The 27,252-nt window shown below is 44.9% G+C and overlaps 1 protein-coding gene across 1 annotated transcript in view; it reads right to left on the bottom strand.

The window, feature by feature from the left end:
- Nucleotides 1–25,266, bottom strand: part of LOC144511929 (E3 ubiquitin-protein ligase znrf2-like) — a 201,320-nt gene extending 176,054 nt beyond the window's left edge. The window contains exon 1 of the mRNA XM_078242401.1: nt 24,100–25,266. Coding sequence (XP_078098527.1) covers nt 24,100–24,547 — 448 coding nt within the window. The 5' untranslated portion in view covers nt 24,548–25,266. The remainder of the gene's footprint in view (nt 1–24,099) is intronic.
- Nucleotides 25,267–27,252: the final 1,986 nt, after the last annotated feature.

Genomic DNA, 27,252 nt, shown 5'->3' with positions numbered 1-27,252 from the left:
GGCAGTTGAGAGTCAACCACATTGCTGTGGCTCTGGAGTCACATGTAGGCCAGACCAGGTAAGGACAGCAGATTCCCTTCCCTAAAGGACATTAGTGAACCAGATGGGTTTTTCCCACAGGGGACAAAGGTTTCATGATCATCAGTAGAATATTAGGCCGGAATTTTACCGCCTATGGCTCGCAGAACCGAAATCTCTGTTGACCTTGGGCGGGACTTTACGATTTCGCCCAAGCGAGATTGTAAAATCCAGCCCTTAATTCCAGATTTTTTAAAAATTGAATTCAAATGCCACCATCTGCTGTGGGGGGATACGAACCCAGGTCCCCAGAACATTAGCTGAGTAACTGGATTAATCGTCTAGTGATAATACCACTGGGCCATCGCCTCCCCTTCTATCTCTCTCCAATCTATCCTCATAATTGAAGTTTCTCATCCCTGAAACCATTCTTGTGAGCCTCTTCTGCGCTCTCTTTAATGCATTTACATCCTTCCTGTAGTGTGGTAGCCAGAACTGTACACAGTATTCTAGCTGGGTTCCCATAACATGATGAATGTTACCATCCAACAGCGACAAAGATGGACAGTCAGTTGTCAATCTCAATGACCCAAAAGGGAGAGTAGAAGATTCACAATGTGACCTGGCTTGGAAATAAAGTGTTTAAAACAATGGAGCCACCAGCTGAAACTCTCATTGGTAAAAGTGCCTCGAAGCCAGCAATTGGGCTGAGAGAGGGGGACAAGCTAAACTATCGCCATCACTTCCAGAAGTGAGCAGAAAATGAAAAAAAAAAAGGTCTCGCCTGATTCTGCTTTCATCATCTGGCTCAAAACCCCACAGCTTATTTTCCCGGGCGTGATTGACAGGATCCAAATTCCTGAGGTCAATTTCCAGACGGAAGCAGAGACAGCGACTAATGCCGCCCAGTCTGTCTCGCCAGCACTAGCCTGCCCATCGGAAAGGGGACAGATTGGAGCTCAATCACTCAGACAAGCTGGGCAAATGCTCAGCTCAGCTGGTGCCCGCAGCACTTGGCAGTCTCAGCGAGCTCCACTCGTCCGCAAGGATGGAAGTCAAGTTTGACCCTGGACTTTCTTCTCGCCTCGTGTCAAGTTGATCCCAGAACAGATTACACACTCATTTTATTGCGTTTGGGAAGAATAGAGTGCTCGCAGGAAATGAAGTATTGGGCTTTAAAAAGATCTTAATAAGAATAATATAAATAATTTGCTGTGGACACTAAAGATATATGGAGCAAGTACACAGGAGTTCATAGCTGCAGCAGTATGAATAGAGTGCAGCAACAAAGCTGGAAGGGATTTCCAGAGAGGAACAGAAAACACTGGGATCATTTTCACCTCCTTTTACTCAGATGCTGGCTGCCTTTCTATCCACAAGTGTGCAATGTGAAGCAGTGGAAGGATTCAGTCGCAGATTAACTGGCCGACAGGATGGTATTATTGATGTATTTACATCTTCACGCTCTTTCCTTGGGGAACAATGCAAAATATAATGGAAGGATTCACAGGGCAGCTAACATGCCTGACACCTTGCAATGTGAATGCTCCTTTTATGCCTGTAACTGTCTATTATCAAAGCTGATAAGGTGGTTAGTCCTGTACAAGAGGGTTTGTATGGTTTCTGGAACCCCATAAGGTGGGGGGGTTGGGCGGTGTGGCACTGTGATGTTTAAAAATTCCTTCATGGGATGTGGGCGTCATTGGCAAGACCAGTGGACCTGATTTATTTAGATTTCCAGAAGGCCTTTGACAAGGTGCCGCAGAAGACTGTTAAATAGGTTGAGCCCATGGTGTTAATGGTAAGATCCTGGCATGGATAGAGGATTGGCTGACTGGCAAAAGGCAGAAATTGGGGATAAAGGGGTCTTTTTCAAGATGGCAGCCGGTGACTAGTGGTGTGCCTCAGGGGACAGTGCTGAGACCACAACTTTTCACAATATACATTAACGATTTGGAAGAAGGAACTGAAGGCACTGTTGTGAAGTCTGCAGATGATACAAAGATATGTAGAGGGACAGGTAGTATTGAGGAAGCAGGGGGCTGCAGAAGGACCTGGACAGGTTAGGAGAGTGAGCAAAGAAGTGGCAGATGGAATACAATGTGGAAAAGTGTGAGGTTATGCACTTTGGAAGGAGGAATGGAGGCATTGACTATTTTCTAAATGGGAAAATGCTTAGGAAATCAGAAACACAAAGGCACTTGGGAGTCTTTGTGCAAGATTCTCTTAAGGTTAACGTGCAGGTTCTGTCGGCAGTTAGGAAGGCAAATGCAATGTTAGCATTCATGTCGAGAGGGCTAGAATACAAGAGCAGGGATATACTTCTGAGGCTGTATAAGGCTCTGGTCAGACCCCATTTGGAGTATTGTGAGCTGTTTTGGGCCCCGTATCTAAGGAAGGATGTGCTGGCCTTGGAAAGGGTCCAGAGGAGGTTCACAAGAATGATCCCTGGAATGAAGAACTTGTCGTATGAGGAACAGTTGAGAATTCTGGATCTATACTAATTGGAGTTTAGAAGGATGAGGGGAGAATCTTATTGAAACTTACAGGATACTGCGAGGCCTGGATAGATTGGACATGGAGAGGATGTTTCCACTAGTAGGAAAAACTAGAACCAGAGGGCACAACCTCAGGCTGAAGGGATGATCCTTTAAAATAGAGATGAGGAGGAATTTCTTCAGCCAGAGGGTGGTGAATCTGTGGAACTCTTTGCTGCAGAAGGCTGTGGAGTCCAGGTCATTGAGTGTCTTTAAGATAGAGATAGATAGGTTCTTAATTAATAAGGGGATCAGGGGTTTTGGGGAAAAGGCAGGAGAATGGGGATGAGAAAAATATCAGCCATGATTGAATGGTGGAGCAGACTCGATGGGCCGAGTGGCCTAATTCTGCTCCTATGTCTTATGGTCTTAAAACAACATAATATGGGGAGGATGTGGTCTTCACACACCCACCAGATGGAGTATCCTACTGGATTAGCAACTAAGAACCGAGTGGGAACTCCTGTCTCCACACGTGTTGTGATTGGCTGGGAGCAAGGAATTGGACCCTGCACTCCTGACTCATTTGAAGGAATTGTGTCTTTGAGCCAACAGTTGTTCCTGGTGTCTGAACAGTACAGTATGGACCCTGGGGACAGGTGGTGATTGTCCATACAGTACCATTGAACCAGGCAGCCCAAAAAGGAGGTTCAAGGGCAGTTGGAGAAAGAGAAATGTAGAAAGATAAACATCGGAACTGTGTGGAAAGTGCGTTATTGAGAATTCTAGAACATTCATTCTATACATTTCATCTCTCAAAATTAGGCCCTGCAGCCTGCAAAAGGGTTAATGAAGTCAAACATTGATTATGAAAAGCAAGTTCTAGTTAAATTGTAACATGGTTTACAATACTTTGTTCCATTAAAATTCCAGTCCAGTAAACCGAAAGTGCCAAGAATCTGCAGGTGAAACAGTATCAGCGATGGCAGGGATAAAAATCCACCCATAGACTTCCGAAAATGTCCTCAACTGTTGCGAGTTCAGCACCATTAAGAAAGCTTCAAAACAACACAAAGCCCCAGAACAGTTTCTTTTTTTACACTGTATCAAAATTCTCCCTTTTTTCCCTACACACGACACGAGACAAAAAAAGGGAGCAGCTTGAGAATTCCTGCCCAGACCAGAGAAAGTTATTAAATCAAAAAAGGTACAATGGCATGCTTTATAGATGAGTGAATAGACACACAGGAGCCTCTTTAGACAATAATCACTGCAGATCAATAATCTCCAATATAAATCTTATCTACAACAACTCTTGGCATCAATAATGTCATCAGTATTTCTGACTAATTCAATGAAGCGAATGTAAAACAGCCAATGACAGCAGTCACCTTTGTTTGGGCTCGAATACAACATTTACTCATCAACACAAGGTCTCCCGGGGGTGGGGTGGGGGGAAGGAATATTCTACAGGAATGCAGAATGCTTTGCAGAAGTCCCCTTCCCTCAGTCCTCTCCAAAGTAAAAGGTTTCCTCAACAGGGCCCCATCTAGCAACACAATACAAAGCATTGTTGTGGACACACCAGTGTTTTCAAATGCCCATTTCTGTTGAAAATTAACTATTATAAGGGAGAGGAAAGAAGGGGCAGGGAGGAGAGGGAAGAAGAGAGATGGGAAGGAAAGTCAAAGGATTGGGCTGGGGGGAAAGAGAACAGCTGGGTAGTAATACAACTAGAGTTTTAACAACACCAGGTTAAAGTCCAACAGGTTTATTTGGTAGCAAATACCATTAGCTTTCGGAGCGCTGCTCCGGCTCCGAAAGCTAATGGTATTTGCTGACGAAGGAGCAGCGCTCCGAAAGCTAATGGTATTTGCTACCAAATAAACCTGTTGGACTTTAACCTGGTGTTGTTAAAACTCTTACTGTGTTCACCCTAGTCCAACGCCGGCATCTCCACATCATAGTAATACAACTGACAGGGTTGCAGCTTCCAATTGCTCTCCAGCAAGCCTTTTGTTGGAAACTACAGATTCAGACATGGCTGTAATTCTCAACATGGTCAAATTAACTACCAGTGATTACTCGCTGTTGGTATATGAAGAACAGCCGCATAAGAGAGATCTCTCCTCCTCAGGCAGGCCCTCTGGATCGAGGAGCATTTGCTTCTATTCTGGGTTCTGGGCTAATAGTTTGTAAGTTCTGCCTCATGCAAGGCAGGTGATGCTTGGAGGGTCAAGTTGATGAATTGCTGGGAGGTTTGTGCCTTCTTTCCCTCTTTGATCTGGTCTTGTGTATTCCTTATGATACGTCTTGATGTACTTGTGTCAAATAAACCTTTTCCATTTTGGTTAAGAGCCAGGGTCACCCCAAGTTAGTGAGTGTGTTTGACTCTTCCAGGGTGCTCCGGTTTCCTTCCATAGCCCAAGGATGTGCAGATTGGGTTGATTGACCATGCTACATTGCCCCTTGGTGTCTGGGGGATTAGCAGGATAGGTGTGTGGGGTTACAGTGGATGGAGCCAAGGTAGGATTGTTGTTGATGCGGGCTCAATGGGTGGTCTCCTTCTGCACTGTGGGGATTCTATGATTTCCCTCAAAGCTTCTCAGTTGCCCTCCTTGGGGGGGGGGGTCTCCTGCCACAAGAGTTCCAAGTGTGGCAGCACAATGGCACAGTGGTTAGCACTGCTACCCCACAGCGCCAGGGACCCAGGTTCGATTCCTCGCTTGGAGTCTGCATATTCTCCCCGTGTCTGCGTGGGTTTCCTCCAGTTTCCTCCCACAGTCCGAAAGACGTGCTGGTTAGGTGGATTGGCCATGCTAAATTATTCCTTAGTGTACCTGAACAGGTGCCGATGTGTGGCAACTAGGGGATTTTCACAGTAACTTCATTGCAGTGTTAATGTAAGTCTACTTATGACACTAATAAATAACTTTTTTAAAAAGTAGAGAAGTTACTTTGGCAGTCTGGTTTCAGGCATACAAACAGCATGTCTGCCCAGTGGAGTTGGTTTTAAGCAGTTGGTGCCTTAATGCCAGGTGAATTAGTTTGGGTGTGGATGCGCTGGTGTTGGACCTCTCTTGCCATCAGATTTGGAGGATCTTGTGAAGGCTCCTCTAGTGCTTTGAGGTACCCGAGTTGTCGACATCTCCGAACAATATAGGAGCATGGGGATCACTGCTGCCCAGTAAATAATGACTTTAATCTAGGGGTTTAAAACCTGGTCCTCAAATACTCTTTCCTCAATTAACTGAAAGCCGAGCTGGCACTTTGAAAGCAATAATGAATTTTATTGTCTATGTCTGCCTTAGTCAAAAGGAGGCTCTCGAGATATGGAAAATGGTCCACATTTTCTAGAATCATGCCATTGATATTAACTGAGGGAGATGGCAGGTAATGGGGGTGTGGGAACTGGTTGGATGAGGACCTGTAATTTTCCAAGTGTCACGTGAAAAGCTCATTTTCTCATATGTTTCGGAGAACCGCTCCCCCTTGCCTTTTTTGACCTCACAAAAGCCTTTGACTCTCAACAGTGATGGCTCATGGACTACCCTCCTCAAAATTCGGCTGCTCTCAGAAATTTGTTGCCTTCCTCCTCCTACTCCACAATGATATACAAACTGTGATCCTCACCAATGGAACCACCAGAGGCAGTGGCTGGAATTTTACCGGTACGCCCGCCCAAGGCTCGTAAGATCGCGCCCGAGGCCAACAGAGAATGCCGTTCTGCGAGCCTCACCCACCCACCCTGAAATCGGGGCAGGCGTGCTGGTAAAATCAGGGCCAGTGTCTCAGTGAAGACTGGACTCAAACAAGACTGTGCCACCAACCCTCTTCTCCATCTTCCTCATTGCAATACTGTACCTCAGCTCCAGCAAACTATCCATAGCGCAGTGCAGTCTGAATCATCGAATGGTTTCAAGAAGGATATAGATATATTTCAAATTTTAAAAATGGATAAAGAAATATGGGAAACACGTGGGGAGATGGATTTGAGACCAGGGAGCGATCAGCCATGATCTGATCAAATGATGGAGTGGGCTTGAAAGACTGAATTTGCCTACTTCTGCTTCTAATTCCTATGTTCCTATCCACAGGCATGGAGAGATCATTTACACAACAGGTGGGAAGCTATTCAACTTGTGCCGCCTTCAGTCCAAAACTAAATTCACTCCAAGCTCAGTCACTGAGGTCCAGATAATGCTCGTCTGTTTGTGGTAGTGTGGCCAAGCGGTCTAAGGCACTGGATTAAGGCTCCAGTCTCTGTGGAGATGCAGGTTCAAATCCCCCGCCGCCAGATTCGATTGGTGTTTTATGGGCAGCAGTGGTTAGCACTGCTGCCTCACAGCACCAGGGACCCAGGTTCAATTCCCAGCTTGGGTCACTGTATGTGGAGTCTGCACATTCTCCTCGTGTCTGCGTGGGTTTCCACCAGGTACCCTGGTTTCCTTCCACAGTCTGAAAGATGTGCTGAATAGGTGCATTGGCCGTGCTAAATTCTTCCTCGGTGTACCCGAACAGGTGCTGGAGTGTGGTGACAATGGGATTTTCACAGTAATTTCATTGCAGCGTTAATGTGACTAATAAATAAACTTTACTTTCACTCTGAAACAGAGCTCCAGGATATTGTCATTGCAAGAGATAATGAAAAGCAGTCAACACAAATGGAGTTATAATTAACTACATGCATTTACAGGGCACTCTTAACGTTGCAAAACCTTGCGAGGCACTTATTGGAGTGTAACCAAACAAAAATCAGCATAGCGCCAAAGGAGATGATATTAGGATGGGTGTGCCAAAAGTTTGGTCACTGTTGTAGTTTCAAGCAGGCAGGAGGATAGAGAGTTAGAAAGTTTCAGAGATTTAGAGAGAAAATTTCAGAGCTTAGCGCCCAAACAACTGAAGGCATGTCTGTCAGCGGTAGGGCTAAAGAAATTGAGGTTGCACAAGAGATCAGAATGGAACGAACATAGAACCCTCCGTCGGAGGGAGGGCTGGAGGAGGTGTTCAAAGAGATAAAGATGGGTGAGGCCGTGAAGGAATTTAAAACACAAGAATGTAAATTTCAAAATCAAGGTATTGCCAGACGGAGATCGAATGCAGGTCAGCAATGATCGACTTGGGTTCAGTTGGTTGGCATTCTTCCATCTGCAAGGAATGATGGGAATGCGGCCCAAGAACTTTGGTGAGATCGAATGAGATCACCTCCTGCACTCTTTTTGGAAACTGAACAAGCCAGTACTGGAAAGGTAAAGTCTGTCAGCCGCCCCATATGAAATTGCCCCTTGCTAGTGGAACAGGACAATTTCTGCTGATGGTTAGTTTGCGGGGCTGGTGTCTGTCTGCTTGAAGTTTCTGCAACCATGTGTCATCATAGAATCATAGAAATCATAGAAACCCTACAGCACAGAAAGAGGCCATTCGGCCCATCGAGTCTGCACCGACCACAATCCCACCCAGGCCCTACCCCCATATCCCTACATATTTACCCACTAATCCCTCTAACCTACGCATCTCAGGACACTAAGAGCAATTTTAGCACGGCCAATCAACCTAACCCGCACATCTTTGGACTGTGGGAGGAAACCGGAGCACCCAGAGGAAACCCATGCAGACACGAGGAGAATGTGCAAACTCCACACAGACAGTGACCCAAGCCAGGAATCGAACCCAGGTCCCTGGAGCTGTGAAGCAGCAGTGCTAACCACTGTGCTACCGTGCCGCCCTATCTTTTCTTTGGAATATCTTTTCTGACGAAGACCGCAAGAAACTACAAAGGGTTGTTAACGTGGGTTTTTGTGACAATCGACAATGGTTTCAAAAGTCTACTGATGATCATGAAACCATTTCCGATTGTTGTAAAGCCCATCTGGTTCACTATTGTCCTTAAGGGAAGGAAATCATAGAATCCTACAGTGCAGAAGGAGGCCATTCAGCCCACTGAATCTGCACCGACCACAATCCCACCCAGGCCCTATCCCCATAACCCCATGCATTCACCCTAGATAGTCCCCCTGACACAGTTTAGCATTGCCAATCCACCTAACCAGCACATCTTTGGACTGTGGGAGGAAACCGGAGCACCCGGAGGAAACCCACGCAGACATGGGGAGAATGTGCAGACTCCACACAGACAGTAACCCAAGCTGGGAATCGAACCCAAGTCCCTGAAGCTGTGAGGCAGCAGTGCTAACCATTGTGCCACCATGCCATCCCCTGTTTCTGCCATCCTTACCCGGTCTGGCCTACATGTGTCTCCAGACCCATAGCAATGTGGTTGACTCTTAACCGCCCTCTGAAATGGCTTAGCAAGCCACTCAATTCGAGGACAATTAGGGATGGTCAACAAATGCTGGCCAGCCAGCAACACCCACATCCCATAAAAGAATTAAAAAATCCAATTTAGATCAGATGCAGACAAATTACTGTATTTTCTTAATGTGGAGGATAAGTAAAATTTTGGTATCCATGTACGCAAATTACTGAAAGCTAGCTCACAGGTATAAAAGGAAACAAAAAAAGGCAAATGAAGTGTTGGACTTTGCCTCGAAAGGGCGTTAGAATACAAAACAGCAGAAAGGCTGTTTTGCTTAAAGTCTTCGGTTAGACCCCATCTGGAATACACTGTTGTGTTCTGGGCATGAAAGCTCATGAAAGATATATCGACCTGGAGGATAATACGCTGGTTCTTGGCTAAAATAGATGAGAATATGTCACATAAAGATTGCATGATCTCTAGAGTTTAAATGGTTGAGGGATGTTCGAATTTTAAAATGATTCAGCGATTCAAACAAAAGGGTAGATACAGAGAAATTATTGCCTGGCGATTCAAGAACTGGAGGACAGAGTTGTAACGTTAAAATGAAGCTATTCTGGAAGCACTTTCTTTGACAAAGTGTAGTGCAAAGCTAGAATTCGCCCTCTCTCTCTCAAAAGGCTCCAGATGCTGAGACATGCTGAGAAAATATCATGCTGGAAATTGATAGACTTTTGTTAGGTATGGATATCAATAGCTGTGGGGCAGAGATAGCCAAACAGATTTGAGGTACAAATTGATCTGTACATGTTAAAATCAATATATGCACCATGTATCAACCTAAAATCATTATATACACCAGTATTAAATGATATTTTATATTTTGTTATGGCCAGATTCATTGTTTTATACTTGGTGTCATTTCAATTATAGTTTTCATAGATTATATAGCAATAGAAATAGTTCCAAATCACATAACAGCATTCTGGAGCCCTATCTGCACTATAGCTCAGTTAGTTTGAATTCTCAGGGAAGCACGCTCCTGGAGTCTCACACCACTGAACCTTGATCCCTTACCGAAGCAGCAGAGGATTCTGCCAACAAGATCAAAGAGATGGGCTTAGCAACAAACGAAAAGAACATTCAGAGAGTAAGCATTCCAAGCACATGCTACATTAAGAACATTCGGAGCACAAACATCCTAAACTGACATTTCTCGATGAATAAAGAGAACATCAAAGGTGTATAAACATTCTAAATCCACAAAGATCACCTCAAAAGCAGCGCTGCTAGTTACGTCCCAAGAATAATGTGAGAAATATATAGTTGCACCATGAAACCCAATCTTTGGTGCATCACAGAAATGCAACCACTGCATTCTTATTAATTACCAAATTATTAGATGCATGACGTAAACAAAGCACATTATAACGACCCGTAGAATGTATATGTTAATATGTGCCTATCTTATCAGATAAACTTGTCATGGAATTATGAATGTCACCCCATAATTCTTCATAATGCACCCACTATTTACAAACTTGTGGGGACATAGTTAAATTGAAAGAAATAAAAACTTGAATTTATATCATGAAATTAGGACATTCCAAAATGTTTTACAGGTAATTAAGTAACTTTTTCAAGTGTAGTCATTGTAGGAAATATTAAAGTTAATATATTAGTCACAAGTAGGCTTACAGTAACACTGCAATGAAGTTACTGTGAAAATCCCCCAGTCGCCACCCTCCGGCGCCTGTTCGGGTACACTGAGGGAGAATTTGGCATGGCCAGTGCACCTAACCAGCACGTCTTTCGGACTGTGGGAGGAAACCGGAGCACCCAGAGGAAACTCACACAGACACAAGGGGAACGTGCAGACTCTGCACCCGACAGTGATAAGTGGAAAAGTGAATCAGGTGAAGGGCGTAGAAGGTCTGCAGAGAGATTTGGACAGGCTGAGTGAGTGGGCGAGGATCTGGCAGATGGAGTATAACGCTAACAAATGCGAGGTTATTCACTTTGGAAGAAATAATAGCAAATTGGATTATTATCTAAATGGAAAGAAATTACAATATGCTGCTGTGCAGAGGGACCTGGGGGTCCTTGTGCATGAGATGCAAAAACCCAGTCTGCAGGTGCAACAGGTGATCAAGAAGGCAAATGGGATGTTGGCCTATATCGCAAGGGGGATAGAATATAAAAGCAGAGATGTCTTGCTGCATCTGTACAGGGCATTGGTGAGGCCGCAGCTGGAATACTGTGTGCAGTATTGGTCCCCTTATTTGCGGAAGGATATATTGGCCTTGGAGGGACTGCAGAGAAGGTTCACCAGGTTGATACCAGAGATGAGGGGTGTTGATTATGAGGAGAGACTGAGCAGATTGGGTTTGTATTCGTTGGAATTTAGAAGGCTGAGGGGGGATCTTATAGAGACCTATAAGATAATGAAGGGGCTGGATAGGGTAGAGATGGAGAGATTCGTTCCACTTAGAAAGGAAGCTAGAACTAAAGGGCACAGCCTCAAAATAAAGGAGGGTCAGTTTAGGACAGAGTTGAGGAGAAACTTCTTCTCTCAGAGGGTGGTGAATCTCTGGAATTCTCTGCCCACTGAAGTGGTGGAGGCTACCTCGTTGAATATGTTTAAATCACGGATAGATGGATTCCTGATCGGTAAGGGAATTAGGGGTTATAGGGATCAGGCGGGTAAGTGGAACTGATCCACTTCAGATCAGCCATGATCTTATTGAATGGCGGGGCAGGCTCGAGGGGCTAGATGGCCTACTCCTGCTCCTATTTCTTATGTTCTTATGTTCTTATGACCCAAGCCAGGAATCAAACCCGGGTCCCTGGCACTGTGAGGCAGCAGTGCTAACCACTGTGTCACCATGCCGTCTATGGCAGCAAATTCATGAAGTGTGAGGTCTCACACACCACAATGAGATTAATGACTGTCCAGATGGTGTATTTTAGTGGCACTGGTTGAGAGATAAATATTTGGCAGGAGATCAAGTGAACTCTTCTACTCTACTCAGAATAGCACCACGGGAACCAAAATAAACACTGCTCAAATAAAGTTCTCCAAAATAATGGGTGCGGGGTGTAAAATTCAGTCCATTGGGAACCATGTAGACAAGGAACACTGGACCAATTGACTGATTGAGGTTAAGGTGATGTTGGATGCTACTACAGCCTCACAAAGAGAGCGATGTCCCTTCCTGAGGTTGCTGCCAGTCAGTTCAAGGCCCAAATTTGTGCAATTTGCATGAGATGTAAAGATATCAAATTGAATTTTCATGAAGCCTGTTATTCTTTTTGTTCATATAGTACATGCAAAATAAGCCAGCTTGACTGACCTCATCTAATGTAAAAGTTTATTTATTAGCCATAAGTAGGTTTACATTAACACTGCAGTGAAGTTACTGTGACAATCCCCTAGTCGTAACACTCCAGCACCTGTTCGGGTACGCGAGGGAGAATTTAGCATGGACAATGAACCTAACCAGCACATCTTTTGGACTGTGGGAGGAAACCGGAGCATCCGGAGGAAATCCACACAGAGAATGTACAAACTCCGCACAGACAGTGACCCGAGCATCGAACCCGGGTCCCTGGCGCTGTGAAGCAGCAGTGCTGACCACTGTGCCATCGTGATGTGCTTATCATTCTGCACTCGGGAAGGTTAAGGGAAAGGTACATGCAGGATTACAGTATCCAGTGCGCACTAGGGGTTCAATTGCTGTTACCCTCCCTAGGTCATGTTAGTGTTATTGGCCAGCTGAGGGAGAACTCCTGATCATAAAGAGTCATGCTATCCACTTAAAGAAAAATATCAATGATGCACATTGTTGAGAATACCTAGTGAAGACCCCAAATGTGTTAACAGTGTGGGTCTGCATCTTAAGACAATGTTTTCGATGTCGGGGAGGGGCTGTAGGAAAATTGGAGGGATTTAAACTTTAAATTAGAAAATATTTGAGGACTTATTCTAGCTTTTTGCTATCAATTGAAGCTCTTGATCTACAGTTTGTGAAGTTCAGAGTTGCACCCTGGCCTTATTCCAGACTTGAACAAGGTTAAAAAGACCTTGGGAAAAAAAACACTTCCAACTCAATAGCTGACTGCATATGCTGCATTGCCCAGTCACTGTTTTACACTTGTTCTTTGTCATTTATCATTCCCAACCTTGACAAGATAAAATATCTCTCTTAAAATACAGATGTAGAGGCAATTTTGACAGCATTCCAAGCTTGATATGTTAAAACAAGGCAGTATGGAACGGTTTTAATGTACCTTAATAGACACTTTAAATTTTAATTCACCGGTTTTTGCAAGAGGGTTGTATATTCTACCATAGCACAGGTTAATACAGTGGCAGCATTAAGTATAGCACAAACACGCTGCACACCCCTATACAAGGAAGCCAGGCTTTTAGAAATGCTTTGTGGTACATATCCGGAGAACAAAGGAGTAAGTGCATCGAATACACGAACATGCAAAACACCTGCCAACCAACTTGCACACCCAGGCGAGCCAGAATCAGGCATGAGCAAAAAAAAACCACCAAGGCAAAGATCCAGAGACAAGTCACGACAGAAAACGTGAAGAGCACTTTTATAGTCTGTTGAGCGTGCTTTCAGTGCTGCAGGGAGGCTGGCTTTGTTTCCCTGTCTGCAGTGTAATCAGTCTCGCTGCAGCCACTCAGTGACGCCAAGGCAGGGTTTACCTCTCTCAAGGCAAGCCGGTTTCTCACAAGTCCGGCTCCTAGATGTTAAAATTCCAAAGCGCACCCGCGGCGCGACACTTGCATATTGTTCGTAGAGGTGGAAATCAACACTCAGCACTTTCTCTCCATGGCTGGAGCTTCCGGCTTAGCTTACAGTTACAAATCAGAGTGTCTCGAAAAGAATTAACTTTCATGAAGGCTCAAACCAATTGGTTAGAGAAGTTTAGCCATTTACATATTTAAATTCTTGCTGAAAAAGAGCTCAGGTCGGACCCCATGTAGAGGGATGCAGTCAGTCCAGGAAGGATAGATCGTCCTTGCAGTAGGTGCAATGCAGATTCAGCAGAATGATAAATTACGAGGACATGGGCCGACCTTGCATTCCCTTAGATTTATAGATAGAAGGGGTGATCGAAATTGAGGTCTTTAAGATAATTAGAGCGTTTGATAGAATCCCTGCAGTGCAGAAAGAGGTCATTCGGCCCATCGAGTCTGCACTGACCACAATCCCACCTAGGCCCTATCCCCATAACCCCACATATTTACCCTGCTAATCCCCTGACATTAGGAGTAATTTGGCATGGTCAGTCAACCTTTGGGCTGCAGGAGGAAACCAGAGGAAACTCACGCAGACACCGGGAGAACGTGCAAACTCCACACAGTCACCCAAGGCCAGAATTGAACCCGGGACCCTGGCGCTGTGAGGCAGCAGTGCTAACCACTGTGCCATCGTGCCGCCCATAGTTCATAGGGTAGATAACAAGGGGGCCTAACCTTTCAGACATGATACCCAGAAGGACCTCTCTGCACAAAGGGTAATGGAAATCTGGAAAATCCTCCCTCAAGATGATGTTGAGGCTCACAATTCAAAATTTCAAAACAGAGATCGGTAAGAGTTTTGATAACAAGGGCATTGAGGGACATGGAACCAAGGTGGACGATGAATGCAGTCAAGATGCTAATCAACTGTGATCCAATTAAATGGCGGAAGAGATTTGAGAGGCTGAATGGTCTGCTACCACTCTCCAATGAGACAAAGAGAGTTGGCTGATCTTGGGTGGAGCAACAATGTGTTTTGCAAACTAATGCGTTTGAGGAAGGATAAAGGGAGTCGCAGTCAATGAGGAATTAATTTGGCCCCCAATCCCTGATCACAATACAATTGCAAGTGAATACATCTGAACAGAGAAGTGAGTGCAACAGTAAAGCCTGTTTTCACAGCCTGCCAACATTCACCTCAATGAAATGAACAAAATAAAATTAATCACAACTAAATGATCAAAGGTACTGCAGAATTAGTAGCGATCATTCTGATTTAGACCATAACAATGATTTTGGATTACTTGACCTAAACAAGACATGCACACTATCCATGAAATCCTCCTGATATTTTTTAAACCAATCATGGAATCAGGATAGCTTCCTGGGGAATGGTACCTGAAGAAGAAGGATCAAATGCAACATTGGCCCCATGATTGATCCCTGGGAATCAGCACTTCCTTTCAGTCTGGAAAACAACCATTTGTTCCTTCTCTCTGTTACACCATTAACCGACTGCGTATCCATGATGGCAGTGTCCCTTTAATCCCTTATGTTTTAAGTTAGTTATCAGAGCTATCCTGGACTACTTCACCAAATACCTTTTGAATGTAGTTCAACCACATTGAAAGTCAATATATACCATCAACCTCACTGCCCTCATTAATCATCTCCATTACTTCATCAAAGAACTCAATCAAGTTAGTCAAATACAATTTGTCTTTATCCTGACTTTCATGTATTAGCACATATTTTTCCTTATGTCAGTTAATTTGTCCTAAATTATTCAAAAAGTTTCCCATCACCAAAACAGATTAATTGTTCCACAGTTGTCAAGATTATCCATTTCCCTGTTTTTTTTAAAAACAGATGTAAAATTTTCAGTTTTCTGGCACTATCTCCATGTCCAAGGAGGATTGGAAGGTTGTGCCCAGATCTTCCACAATTCCCACCCTTATTTCTCTCTAAACTGAGATGCTTACCAACTGGAGCAGCTGACTTTTCTGCCTGCTAACCTTTTATGTACATTTTTCGTATTGCTATCTTTTCGAAAAATCACTATTGTCTCTTCCTTTACCACTACAGTGAAGAAAAATCCAATCATTAATTCAATACCTCAATCAAGCACCCTGACTCCACGAGACAATCTTACTTGCTAAATCAGGTCCACCCTTCTTTAGATTACCCTTTTATTACATACACTATGTTTATTTTATTAGGGACTTTCTCTTTTCTGTTAGCTGTAAACCTATTTTCATACTCTCTTTTCCCCTTGTTCCTTTTTTTTATGATCGCCTGTGTACTTTCAATATTCAGCTAGATTCCATACTACATTGTGAGCTTTACAATTCTCATAAGCCTTTCTTTCTTTCATATTTTTAACCATCCATATTCTAGTCTTGATTATCCTTCCTTTCTCATTATAAGAATGTGCCTACTCTGTACCTGAACCATTTCCTCTTTAGGAAGGCTTCCTGTTGTTCAGTTACTGTTTTGCCAACCAATTATTGATTCAAATCACTTTTCCACTCACTGAAATCGGCCCTCCTCCAGTTCAGTACTTGATTACATTCTGTGCTTTTCCATAACCATTCGAAACCTGATCCATGTTCCCCAAATGCGCTCCTAATGAAGCGTGTTCCATTTGCCTCATTGCAATTGCAGCACAAGATCCAGCGTGGTTTTCTTCCTCATTGGACTGAAAGCACTGATCAAGAAAGTTATCTTTTTTTTAAAGTTTATTCATTAATCACAAGTAGGTTTGCATTAACACTGCATTGAGGTTACTGTGAAAATCCCCTAGTCGCCACACTCCGGTGCCTTTTCAAGTACACAGAGGGAGAATTTAGCATGGACAATGCACCTAACTAGCATGCCTTTCGGACTGTGGGAGGAAACCGAAGCACCCGGAAATCCACACAGGCACGGGGAGAACGTGCAGACACTGCACTGACAGTGACCGAGGCCGGGAATTGAACCCAGGACCCTGGTGCTATGAGGCAGCAGTCTAACCACTGTGCCAGTACAAGTTTTAGGAATTCCTCCTGCTCTTTGCCCTTTACACTGTCATTACCCCAGTCTAAAATGAAAAGAAAGACTTGCATCTTTATAGTGCTTTTCATGGTCACCGAATGTGCCAATACCAGGGCAATGAGGAAAATACCATTTGTTCTTCTTAGAAATGTGGCCATGGCTTCTTTTAGGTCCACCTGAGTGGGTAATCGGGGCCTCAGTTTAACATCTGATCCAAAAGATGGTACCTCAGACAGTACAGCACTGGAGTGTCAGCATTGATTTTTATCATCAAGTTCTGGAGTGGGACTTGAACCCATGATCTCCTGCCTCGGGGGGAACTGTGCTGCCAATTGACTGCTCATTTCCAAGTTTATTATATTGAAATTCCCCATCAATGCTACCCTGTAGTTCTTGCACCTTTCTGCAATGGTCTGAAACCTCCCATTATTTGGTGGCCAACAGCATACACCCAGTGGCACAATGGCTCCTCTAGTATTCCTCAACACTGACCAAATAGACTCGCACTTTGGCTTCTCAAATACATCATTCTTCTCCAGTGCCATAAAAAAGTTTATTAATTTAATACTGCCATTTCTCTCCTCCTTCTCTTCCCCTCTTCGCCACCTCTCCTTTTGCCATCTTTTCTGGATATTTTGTAACTCGGAATAATTGACGCAAATCTTCCAGTTCCCAACAGCCGCAAATGCTAAGACATTGGCTGCAATTGAAACATAGAAACATAGAAGAAAGGAGCAGGAGGAGGCCATTTGGCCCTTCGAGCCTGCTCTGCCATTCATTACGATTATGGCTGATCGTCCAACTCAATAGCCTAATCCTGCTTTTTCCCCATAATCCCATTCACCCCAAGTGTTATATCTAGCCGCCTCTTGAATACATTCAATGTTTTGTTTTGGAATGTGAAATCAGTAACTCTGGGGTGCCAAGTTGTACCTATAGAAACCCCACTGATGATCCCAGCAGGGCCCATTAACGTTTAAACTTTTATCTGCTTGTCTGGGAGATACCTAGTTTCCTTTTCCCCGCACTCTGATTTATTCTGCCCTGATCCCAGCACACATGGATGGGTTTGTGGGAGCTAGAATGAAAGTTAGATTTAAAACACCAGAAACGCTGAACTGAAGGCAGACCTCAAGGGACATGCTTTCACTTCAGAACGACAAAGGGTTTTACTTCCGACTGCACGAATCCACTAGGCTGGGTTTTTCTCCTCGACATTTGACCCATGCTGCAGGCGAGAAAAGGAAGTTCCCCCTCCGGCCGTTACGAAATACAAAAATGCAACGTTAAATGCAGTCAGCAGTGCAAGTCACAGCTTTGCCGCTGACAGGAAGATCTGGGCCATTAATTTCCCTATTGTTCCTCCTTTGAGCTAACACTCTGTTATTGGCATTACAATCACAGTCCCAAGACACCATTCAGCTTTTCAGTATCTTTGCACCATTCATTACTCCGCAACCCATGCGACCAATAATGATGCTTATAAATCACCAGCCCCCTTTCCCAAAGGCAACTAGGAATGGGCAACAAGTGCCAACCTCACCAGGGATGCTCACAACCTGACAACAAACAAGCTGCCTGGAAATGCAAACACTAAAAAAGTGCTTCCCTTAAAAGTGGCCAGCTTCCATTCAATGTTTACCAGCAGACAGTTCACAACTCGTGACTGACCCCATGTCCCACGGCCGCAGGGCATGCCTTAGCACACAAGGGGCTGCTTATCATTTTCAACAGCTGTCAAACAACCATTAGAAAATATTCTCAGCACCACAATAGATCCTTGTTAGTTTAGTCATTAGCTTATTTATTAGTGTCCCAAGTAGGCTTACATTAACACTGCAATGAAGTTACTGTGAAAATCACCTAGCTGCCACACTCTGGCACCTGTTCGGGTACACGGAGGGAGAATTTAGCATGGCCAATGCATCTAACCAGCACAGCTTTTGGACTGTGGGAGGAAACCGGAGCACGCAGCAGAAACCCACGCAGACACAGAGAGTTATGAACAGACTCCGCACAGACAGCGACCAAGCCGGGAATCCAGATTCCTGGCACTGTGAGGCAGCAGTGTTAACCACCGTGCCACCCCGTTATTCTACTGCTTCTGGGCTTGAATTAAAACGCAGGCTGTTAGGATAAAACTTCTCTCTCCATCTCTCTCTCTCTCCCGGCAGTAAGAGTTCCAGAGGCACAGTTCGCCTGGGTCCATTCTATCTGGCTTTGGGATGTCTGCTACTCTGTTGTCAATCATGTCTCCGTGGGTGTCTCTGAAGGCAGAAGGTTGTGAGTTCAAGTCCCACTCCAGAGACCTGACCATTGAACCTAGGCTGTCACTCCAGTGCAGCGTGGGAGAGATGAAATGTTAAACTGAGCACCCCCGCTCCCCCCCATGTGTCCTCTCGGAAGAGATCCCATGACACTATTTTGAACAGAGCAGATGTGTTCTTCCCCATGCCCTGGGCTGTAATGAACCCCTCAGCAACCACCACCAGAAAGCAGGCTATCCAGTCATTGTCCCACTGCTGTTGGTGGCATCTTGCTGTGTACAGATTGGGCTGCTGTGTTTGCCACATAGCAACGCTTCCAAAGAATACTGTCAAGCATTTCGGGCCATCCATTCTTTTCTCTCTCCCTCTGCCACACTCCGCAGGCTCTGGCTGAGCTAATGGCCACTGGGTGGGAGGGTGGACACAAGAGAGATTGAAAAAGAAACGAAAGAGAAAAGGAGAAAGTAGCAATGGCAGGCTCGAGGGAAAACTTCTTTAAAGCCAGCCTCCCATCCATTGACTCTGTCTACACTTCCTGCTGCCTTAGAAAAGCAGCCTGTGTTGAGAATTTGAAAATTGCAATCAAAGCAGCATCCTCTTAATTGTTATGACAATTAGATTGAAATTATTAGCACTTTTTAAAAAAACAGCAGCTTTTGTATCATCAACATGTTGTCCTAGAAATATGGATTCTAATTATGAAAAAATTGGTTTTGGACAGTGAGGGTTATAAACTGAAGACAGTGCACGGCACTGTGTTTTACCAACACAACTTTCACTTAAATTTATACTTAGCAAAGTCACACTGATAAGAGAATCATTTGGAACTTGATTAAAGTGAATCTTCATTAAAAGTGCTGGACAAAGTTCATTTTTGTTACCTTAAGGATCTGTGATGCAATGAAAATAAAAGTACATCAACTGATTATATGAAAATGATATGATGGAAACAACCTCATCGTTTTTCCAAGTAGAAAGCACTCACAGAAGTCTTTCCTTACAAAGATTATGCCCCTTTAAGACAGTCTTTTTTAAACTAGCTTCACTTATCAATTGAGCTGTAACTTCCTCATCCAACAGTCCCCTGCACTTTACAGCAGAGCGGTGGAATTCCCCCGCTGTTAGAGCAGTTCCTAAAATAGAGTGTTTGATTCTCAAAGTCAGTTCAATGAATAAACTAATGTGGCCATCACTCCTTTCTGACCTCTACAGGGAGAAGCTGAACAATTTGAAATACTGGATCGTTCTAATAGGCTGTCCCGGAAAGAGACAGGCTGACGGACATGTTGGACTGCTGAATAAATCCATACCAACCTTTTTAGCAGGCAACTCTTTACATTAGGAAAACCCAATCGGTCAATAGAATCATAGAATCCTACAGTGCAGAGGGAGGCCATTCAGCCCATCGAGTCTGCACCGACCACAATCCCACCCAGGCCCTATCCCCATAACCCCATGCATTTACCCTATCTAGTCCTCCTGACACTAAGGGACAATTTAGCATGGCCAATCCACCTAACCCTCATATCTTTGGACTGTGGAAGGAAATCGGAACACCCAGAGGAAACCCACGCAGACACGGGGAGAACGTGCAAACTCCACACAGACAGTGACTCAAGTCAGGAATCGAACCCGGGTCCCTGGTGATGTGAGGCAGCAGTGCTAACCACTGTGCCACCGTGCCATCCTAAATAGATGTAAAAGGTATCTTTGCAAATAAATTATGTGCAATAGAAAAATGAGGAACCAATTGCAGCAGTGTATGTTACAACTCAAGCAAATACATAGAACTTGCAAGACAGTAGCCAACTTGATGTCCTTGCACCAGTTTTCGCCATGAGGTAAAACAATGAAGTGTATGTTTTTTGCCCAATATAGAACTCTGAATTGAGTTTTCTTTAAAATAATTCTCAGCAATCGTCGCAGGCAAAGTCAACATTTAATTACATCCCCAGTTTCCCCAGAATAAGTGGCTAGTTAGGCCACTTCAGAGATCAGGTAAGAGTCAACCATACTGATGGAGCACTGGAGTCAATTACAGCAAGACCAGCTACGGATGGCAAGTTTCCTTTCCTAAAGAATGTCAGTGTGAACCAGTTGGTTTTTTTTTACAACATTTCAGCAATAATGGAAACCTGGGATAAGGAACTTAATGGTTACTTTTACTAATTCCAGCTTTTTACTTCCACAATTATTTTTACACTGAAGTCAAATATTCAGACTGTCATGATGAGGTTTGGCTCACATGCTCTGGGTCCAGGGCTCTTATTATTCCAGCTGTTGGAACACATGGTGGCACAGTGGTTAGCACTGCTGCCTCATAGTGCCAGGGACCGGAGTTCAATTCCGGCCTCACTATCTGTGTGGAATTTACACAGTCTCCCTGTGTCTGCGTGCATTTCCTCTGGGTGCTCCGGTTTCCTCCCACAGTTCAAAGATGCGTGGGCTAGATTGATTGGCCATGCTAAATTGATCCTAGTGTCAGGGGGATTAGCAGGGTAAATATTCCAGGAATAGGGCCAGGATGGGTACAAACTCAACGGGCCAAAAGGCCACCTTCTGCACTGCAGTGATTCTATGATACCCACTACACTAGGGTATATATTTCAAAATTATTTAATTTACCATAAGTTACGCTTAAATTTTAAGTGTAAGAATTAGTCACAAAATACAGGGTGTGCAAAAAAACTGAAGGTTTGGTCCATGGCAGCACCGTGTGTTAGAACATCCAAGTGTGGTGGCACAAAGTGGCAAAATTCTCTCAATGTTGGGACTGCACATCATAGCCACCCACCACGGGAAGGGGCTTAGCGTAGGACAAATGTCTCCCTGCACAGAGGGAAGGGAGGCAGGAGAGAGTTTAGCCCTGCATCCCTCTGTAAGAGAGTGTGACGTTAATCTGGCCACCAATTGCCCACCTGCCTTCCAGGCTAGAGTGTATAACTCAATATCATGAGGGAGAATATTGGGTGGGAGGGAGGAGGGAGGGTGATAGAGAATTCAGAGGGAAACACGGATAAAATGTTACATGAAAAATCACAGCATTGACATTTCTTCCAGCGTATAATCTGGTCATCCCATTCACCCTTCTTACCCAATTATAAATTATGTCAGTGTGTCAACACAGAACTCATCCTAACCACTTACTAAATCACACGGTGAGACTTTATGCAAAAATACTTTACATACTAGGGTGGGTGTAATGTAACGAACAGAACACATTCAAGAACTATCGCAGTGGTGCCTGGAATGGTCCAAACTGATGTTTAATTGATCTTGGATATACTGTCAATCAGAGGTCATGCGTTTCCCCACAGAAAACACCCCAACGATAAATGTAGGATCGCATCTGCCAGTAATCAGTTTTCAACTCCACACAACCAAAACCGTGGAAGCAAGTTAGCTGGACAGGTTACACCAACTCTGAGCTGAGCCTGTTACCCTTATGCAGTCCAGATTGGGACTGACCCCCTCCTACACGCACTGGAAATGGCCCAGTGTCCTGGGAGAAAGGAGAAAATAGCCTCCAACCCAATTTTAACTTGGTACAGGTGAGTGGCTTTTGAATGAGTTAAAAAAGAAAATCTCAATGCTTAAGAATGGAGGGATCTTCTTGAGGGAAGGATAACTACATACCGCAGAAAAGGTCAGTCAAAAGGCTGTGAGCCAATAAAGTGGCCTCATTCAAATAAACCCTGGTTCTCATCTATGTTAAAAATGAGTCAACTCAAACCAAGCAAAACACAAAAGGTTGCAGTATGTTTCTCATAGTGGCACAATGATTAGCACTGCTACTTCACAGCGCCAGGGATCCGGGTTCGATTCCCGGCTTGGGTCACTCTGTCTGTGCAGAGTCTGCACATTCTCCCCGTGCCTGCATGGGTTTCCTCCGGTGGCTCTGGTTTCCGCCCACAGTCTGAAAGACGTGCCGGTTAGGTGCACTGGCCATGTTAAATTATCTTTCAGCGTACCTGAACAGGTGCCGGAGTGTGGCGACTGGGGGATCTTCACAGTAATGTTAATTAATGTAAGCCTACTTATGATACTAATAAATAAAAGTAAACTTTGTATCCACCAACCCCCCCCCCCCCCCCAAACACAAGATAGATAAAAAATAACGAGAGGGAGTCACTGCTTATACACAGTGCGTCTGAGTAATAGGAGGAGGTAGAAGCAGGTTAATGTGACAGCACAGTGGAAGATTAAGCAACTATGATTAGAGTCGGCGCTCTGCACAAATCTCAGGAGGGTTTGGCTCTCTGAGCTACTTTATGGTGTCAAACTCATATCAGTCTGCCTTTATAATGCGGGCTCATTGAAGTAGGTTCGGCGGGTGTAAGTTGTTTTATAATCTAATCAGAGCTCGATACCTGAGCAAACACAATTGAATGGAACAACAAGCACTGGGTGCAGGTGAGAGGAATCAAAGTCTCCCAACTGTTATTTCTACTCCTGAGTCTCCCACTACAACCTGTTAAGAGTCAGCCGGAGCGAGACAAAGATATGTTTTGAAAACATGAATGTAAATAAACAGAACCACACACACAAAAAAAAGACATCTAGTGGGGATGTGCTGGGTGAGATGTCTTTGCCGGTGAAATGGACCGGGTTGACCAAGTCTCTGCGGAACACGGTGCTTGGGGATTGGATACTGTTCTCAAAGAATGATTGTGTTCCGGAGCAAGGAACTAACAATATATTTAGATAAACACACACAAAACACACAATACATTAGATCAAAGCAAATCACTGCGGCTGTTGGAATCTGAAACAGAAAAATGCTGGACAATAGGCAGATCCCACTGCCAGGAAGCCCAAACTGACACAGAATGGGCCAAACTCAAATCTACACATATTGAATGGATTCAGACAATCCCGAGGAGGGGAGGATTGGGTTGGGTTGGGATGGGGTCAGAACTTCCCTCACACTTTTATATTTCAACGCAAGGAGAGAGATTGATATGAGGTTGGATTGTGGAGAAGGGAGTTCAGAGTGAGATTGGACAGAGGGAATAGGTCAATTGGGATAGGGATTGAATCTGACCTGGGTTTATATTTTTGCTACCAAATAAACCTGTTGGACTTTAACCTGGTGTTGTGAGACTTCTTACTTTATATTTCAGTGCATTAGGTGGGTTAGGTGCATTGGTTAAATTCTGATCAATGGGAATTCCGGCTGATTTCAGGGATGTTTGTTTAGGACTCGGGAGCCTTCCCAATCCTGAATCCACTTTCAGGTGAACCCACTTTGGTTTTGGGAAGGAAGCCAGGAAGAGCGTCTCTTACCTCCGAATAAGTGAGGGGAGAGGTGTGCGGGGAGGGATCCGATGAGTAAGCGGGGGGCTGGCTGACCTCCCGGCCGCTCTGCCGTGCTCTCCTCCGGGGTGCTGCCCTCCGACTCGTCCTGCGAGCTGCTGTGTGTGCCTCCGCTGTTGGGGATGTTGAGCGAGGTGTTGCGGCCGGCGCTGCTGCTGCTGCTGCTGCTGGCTGCCGCCGAGCGGGGTCCAGCGGGCGGGGGCAGGAGGTGCAGGCGGCCGCTGGCCAGCGTGCTGCTGCTGCTGCCGCTGCTGGTGGTGGTGTTTCCGCTCCCGCCGGCGGCGAGCCCGGAGCCCTGCGCCGAAGCGGCTACCGAGCGGCTGCTGCCGTTGCTGCTGCCCGTGGCCGAGGGTAGATCCGAGCCCGAGTAAGCCCGGGTCCGCCCGTTCGGAGCCGGGCTGCTCTGCTTGGCCCCCATGGGGGGGGGGGGGGGGGGGGCAAGCCGGAAAACAAAGGCAGGGAGACGGAATGAGCTTTTCCAGTCGCTCCGAGCTCTCCGGAAAACTTCTGATCCACTTTCCACCTCTTGCCTCCTGATTTCCTCACCAGGAAAAAATCTCAATAAATAAAAATGTTCCCACTTTCTCTCCACTGTGTAAATAAGCAGCCAGCTCTCTCTCTCTCAAAAGCTGGTAGGTGTTAATATCAAAGAAAGGGCACAGGAATACTTGAGTACAGGTAAAGAATAGAAAGATCCCAATAGCCAGGCACCAGAGCCAGCCCGCAGTTTGGCCACCGCCTTCCTGGCAGGGTGGCACAAGCTTCACAAAGTGCCCGGGAGAAGGCACTCCCGCAGCCCGGGGAAGTGCCCTGCTGGCCGGGCTCCCGATTCACCTCCAGCCGCCGTTCCTCTGGGCTGCCGCTGCCCAGCTCCCTCCGCCATCGCCAGTTACACCAGTAGCATGGCAGGCAGGACGCGACACACACACACAAACAAAAGTCAGCTTGTTGCTTGTCTTCCGCCTTCACGATCCCTCTCCTTTCCTCCCTTCCTCAGGCTCGGGAAGCCCCCCGATCCCGCCACGGCAGGGGGACACGCCAACGCCGGCTCGCACACATCATTGAAGTCCAGCGCACGGCCACATGAAGCAAGGAAGACACACTCACAAAACACACACACACACACGGAGACTTACTCAATGAGTGGCTGACTTGCCCCCCTTCCTAGCGTCAGGGCACGTCACAAACAGCAGGAAGAGATCACAGTAACAATGAGAGAGAGAGACATGGAACAACACACAGAAATCACAGAGTAACAATGAGAGAGAGAGACATGGAACAATACACAGAGATCACACAGTAACAATGAGGGAGACATGGAACCAGACACAGAGATCACACAGTAACAATGAGAGAGAGAGGCATGGAACAACACAAAGAAAACACACAGTAACAATGCGAGGGACAGGATACAATTCACAGAGATCACGCAGCAACAATGAAAGGGAAATGGAACAATACACAGAGATCACACAGTAACAATCAGAGAGAAATGGGACAATACAAAGAGATCACACAGTGACAATGAGAGAGAAATGGGACAATACACAGAGATCACACAGTAACAATCAGAGAGAAATGGAACAATACACAGAGATCACACAGTAACAATGAGAGAGAAATGGAACAATACACAGAGATCACACAGTAACAATCAGAGAGAAATGGAACAATACACAGAGAACACACAGTAACAATGAGAGAGAAATGGAACAATACACAGAGATCACACAGTAACAATCAGAGAGAAATGGGACAATACAAAGAGATCACACAGTAACAATGAGAGAGAAATGGAACAATACACAGAGATCACACAGTAACAATGAGAGAGACGGGGAACAATACTCAGAGATCACACAGCAACAACGAAAGAGACATGGAAGAAGACACAGAGATCACATAGTAACAATCAGATAGAGAGTGACATGGAACAAAGCACAGAGATCACACAGTAACAATGAGGGAGAGATGGAATAATACACAGAGATCACACAGTAACAATGAGAGAGAGAGGCATGGAACAACAGTGAGAAATCACTAAGTAACAATGAAAGAGACAGGGTACAATTCACAGAGATCACGCAGTAACAATTAGAGGGAAATGGAACAATACACACAGACCACACAGTAACAATGAGAGAGACATGGAACAATACACAGAGATCACACAGTAACAGCGAGAGAGAAATGGAACAATACACACAGATCATACAGTAACAATGAGAGGGAAATGGAACAATACACAGAGATCACAAAGTAACAATGAGAGAGAAATGGGACAATACACAGAGATCACACAGGAACAATGAGAGACACGGGGAACAATACACAGAGATCGCACAGTAACAATGAGAGACACGGGGAACAATACACAGAGATCGCACAGTAACAATGAGAGAGAAATGGGACAATACAAAGAGATCACACAGTAACAATTAGAGGAAAATGGAACAATACACACAGACCACACAGTAACAATGAGAGAGAAATGTGACAATACACAGAGATCACATAGGAATAATGAGAGAGATATGGAACAATACACAGAGCTCACACAGTAACAGCGAGAGAGAAATGGAACAATACACAGAGAACACACAGTAACACTGAGAGGGAAATGGAACAATACACAGAGATCACACAGTAACAGCGAGAGAGAAATGGAACAATACAAAGAGATCACACAGTAACAATGAGAGAGACGGGGAACAATACACAGAGATCGCACAGTAACAATGAGAGAGACATGGAACAATACACAGAGATCACAAAGTAACAGCGAGAGAGAGATGGAATAATACAGAGATAACACAGTAACAATGAGAGGGTGATGTAACAATACACAGAGCTCACACATTAACAATGAGAGAGAGAGAGACAGGGAACAATGCAAAGAGATTGCACAGTAACAATGAGAGAAACAGGGTACAATTAACAGAGATCACGCAGTAACAATGAGAGAGACGGGGAAACTGTACAGAGATGACACAGTAACAATGAGAGAAACAGGGAACAATACACAGAGATCACACGGTAACAATGAGAGAGACATGGAACAATACACAGAGACCACACAGTAACAATGAGGGAGACATGGAACAAAACACAGAGATCACATAG

This window comes from Mustelus asterias, chromosome 2 (genome assembly GCF_964213995.1).
Source record: "Mustelus asterias chromosome 2, sMusAst1.hap1.1, whole genome shotgun sequence".
NCBI classification, from domain to species: Eukaryota; Metazoa; Chordata; class Chondrichthyes; order Carcharhiniformes; family Triakidae; genus Mustelus; species Mustelus asterias.
This window is presented reverse-complemented; position numbering and strand designations above follow the sequence as displayed.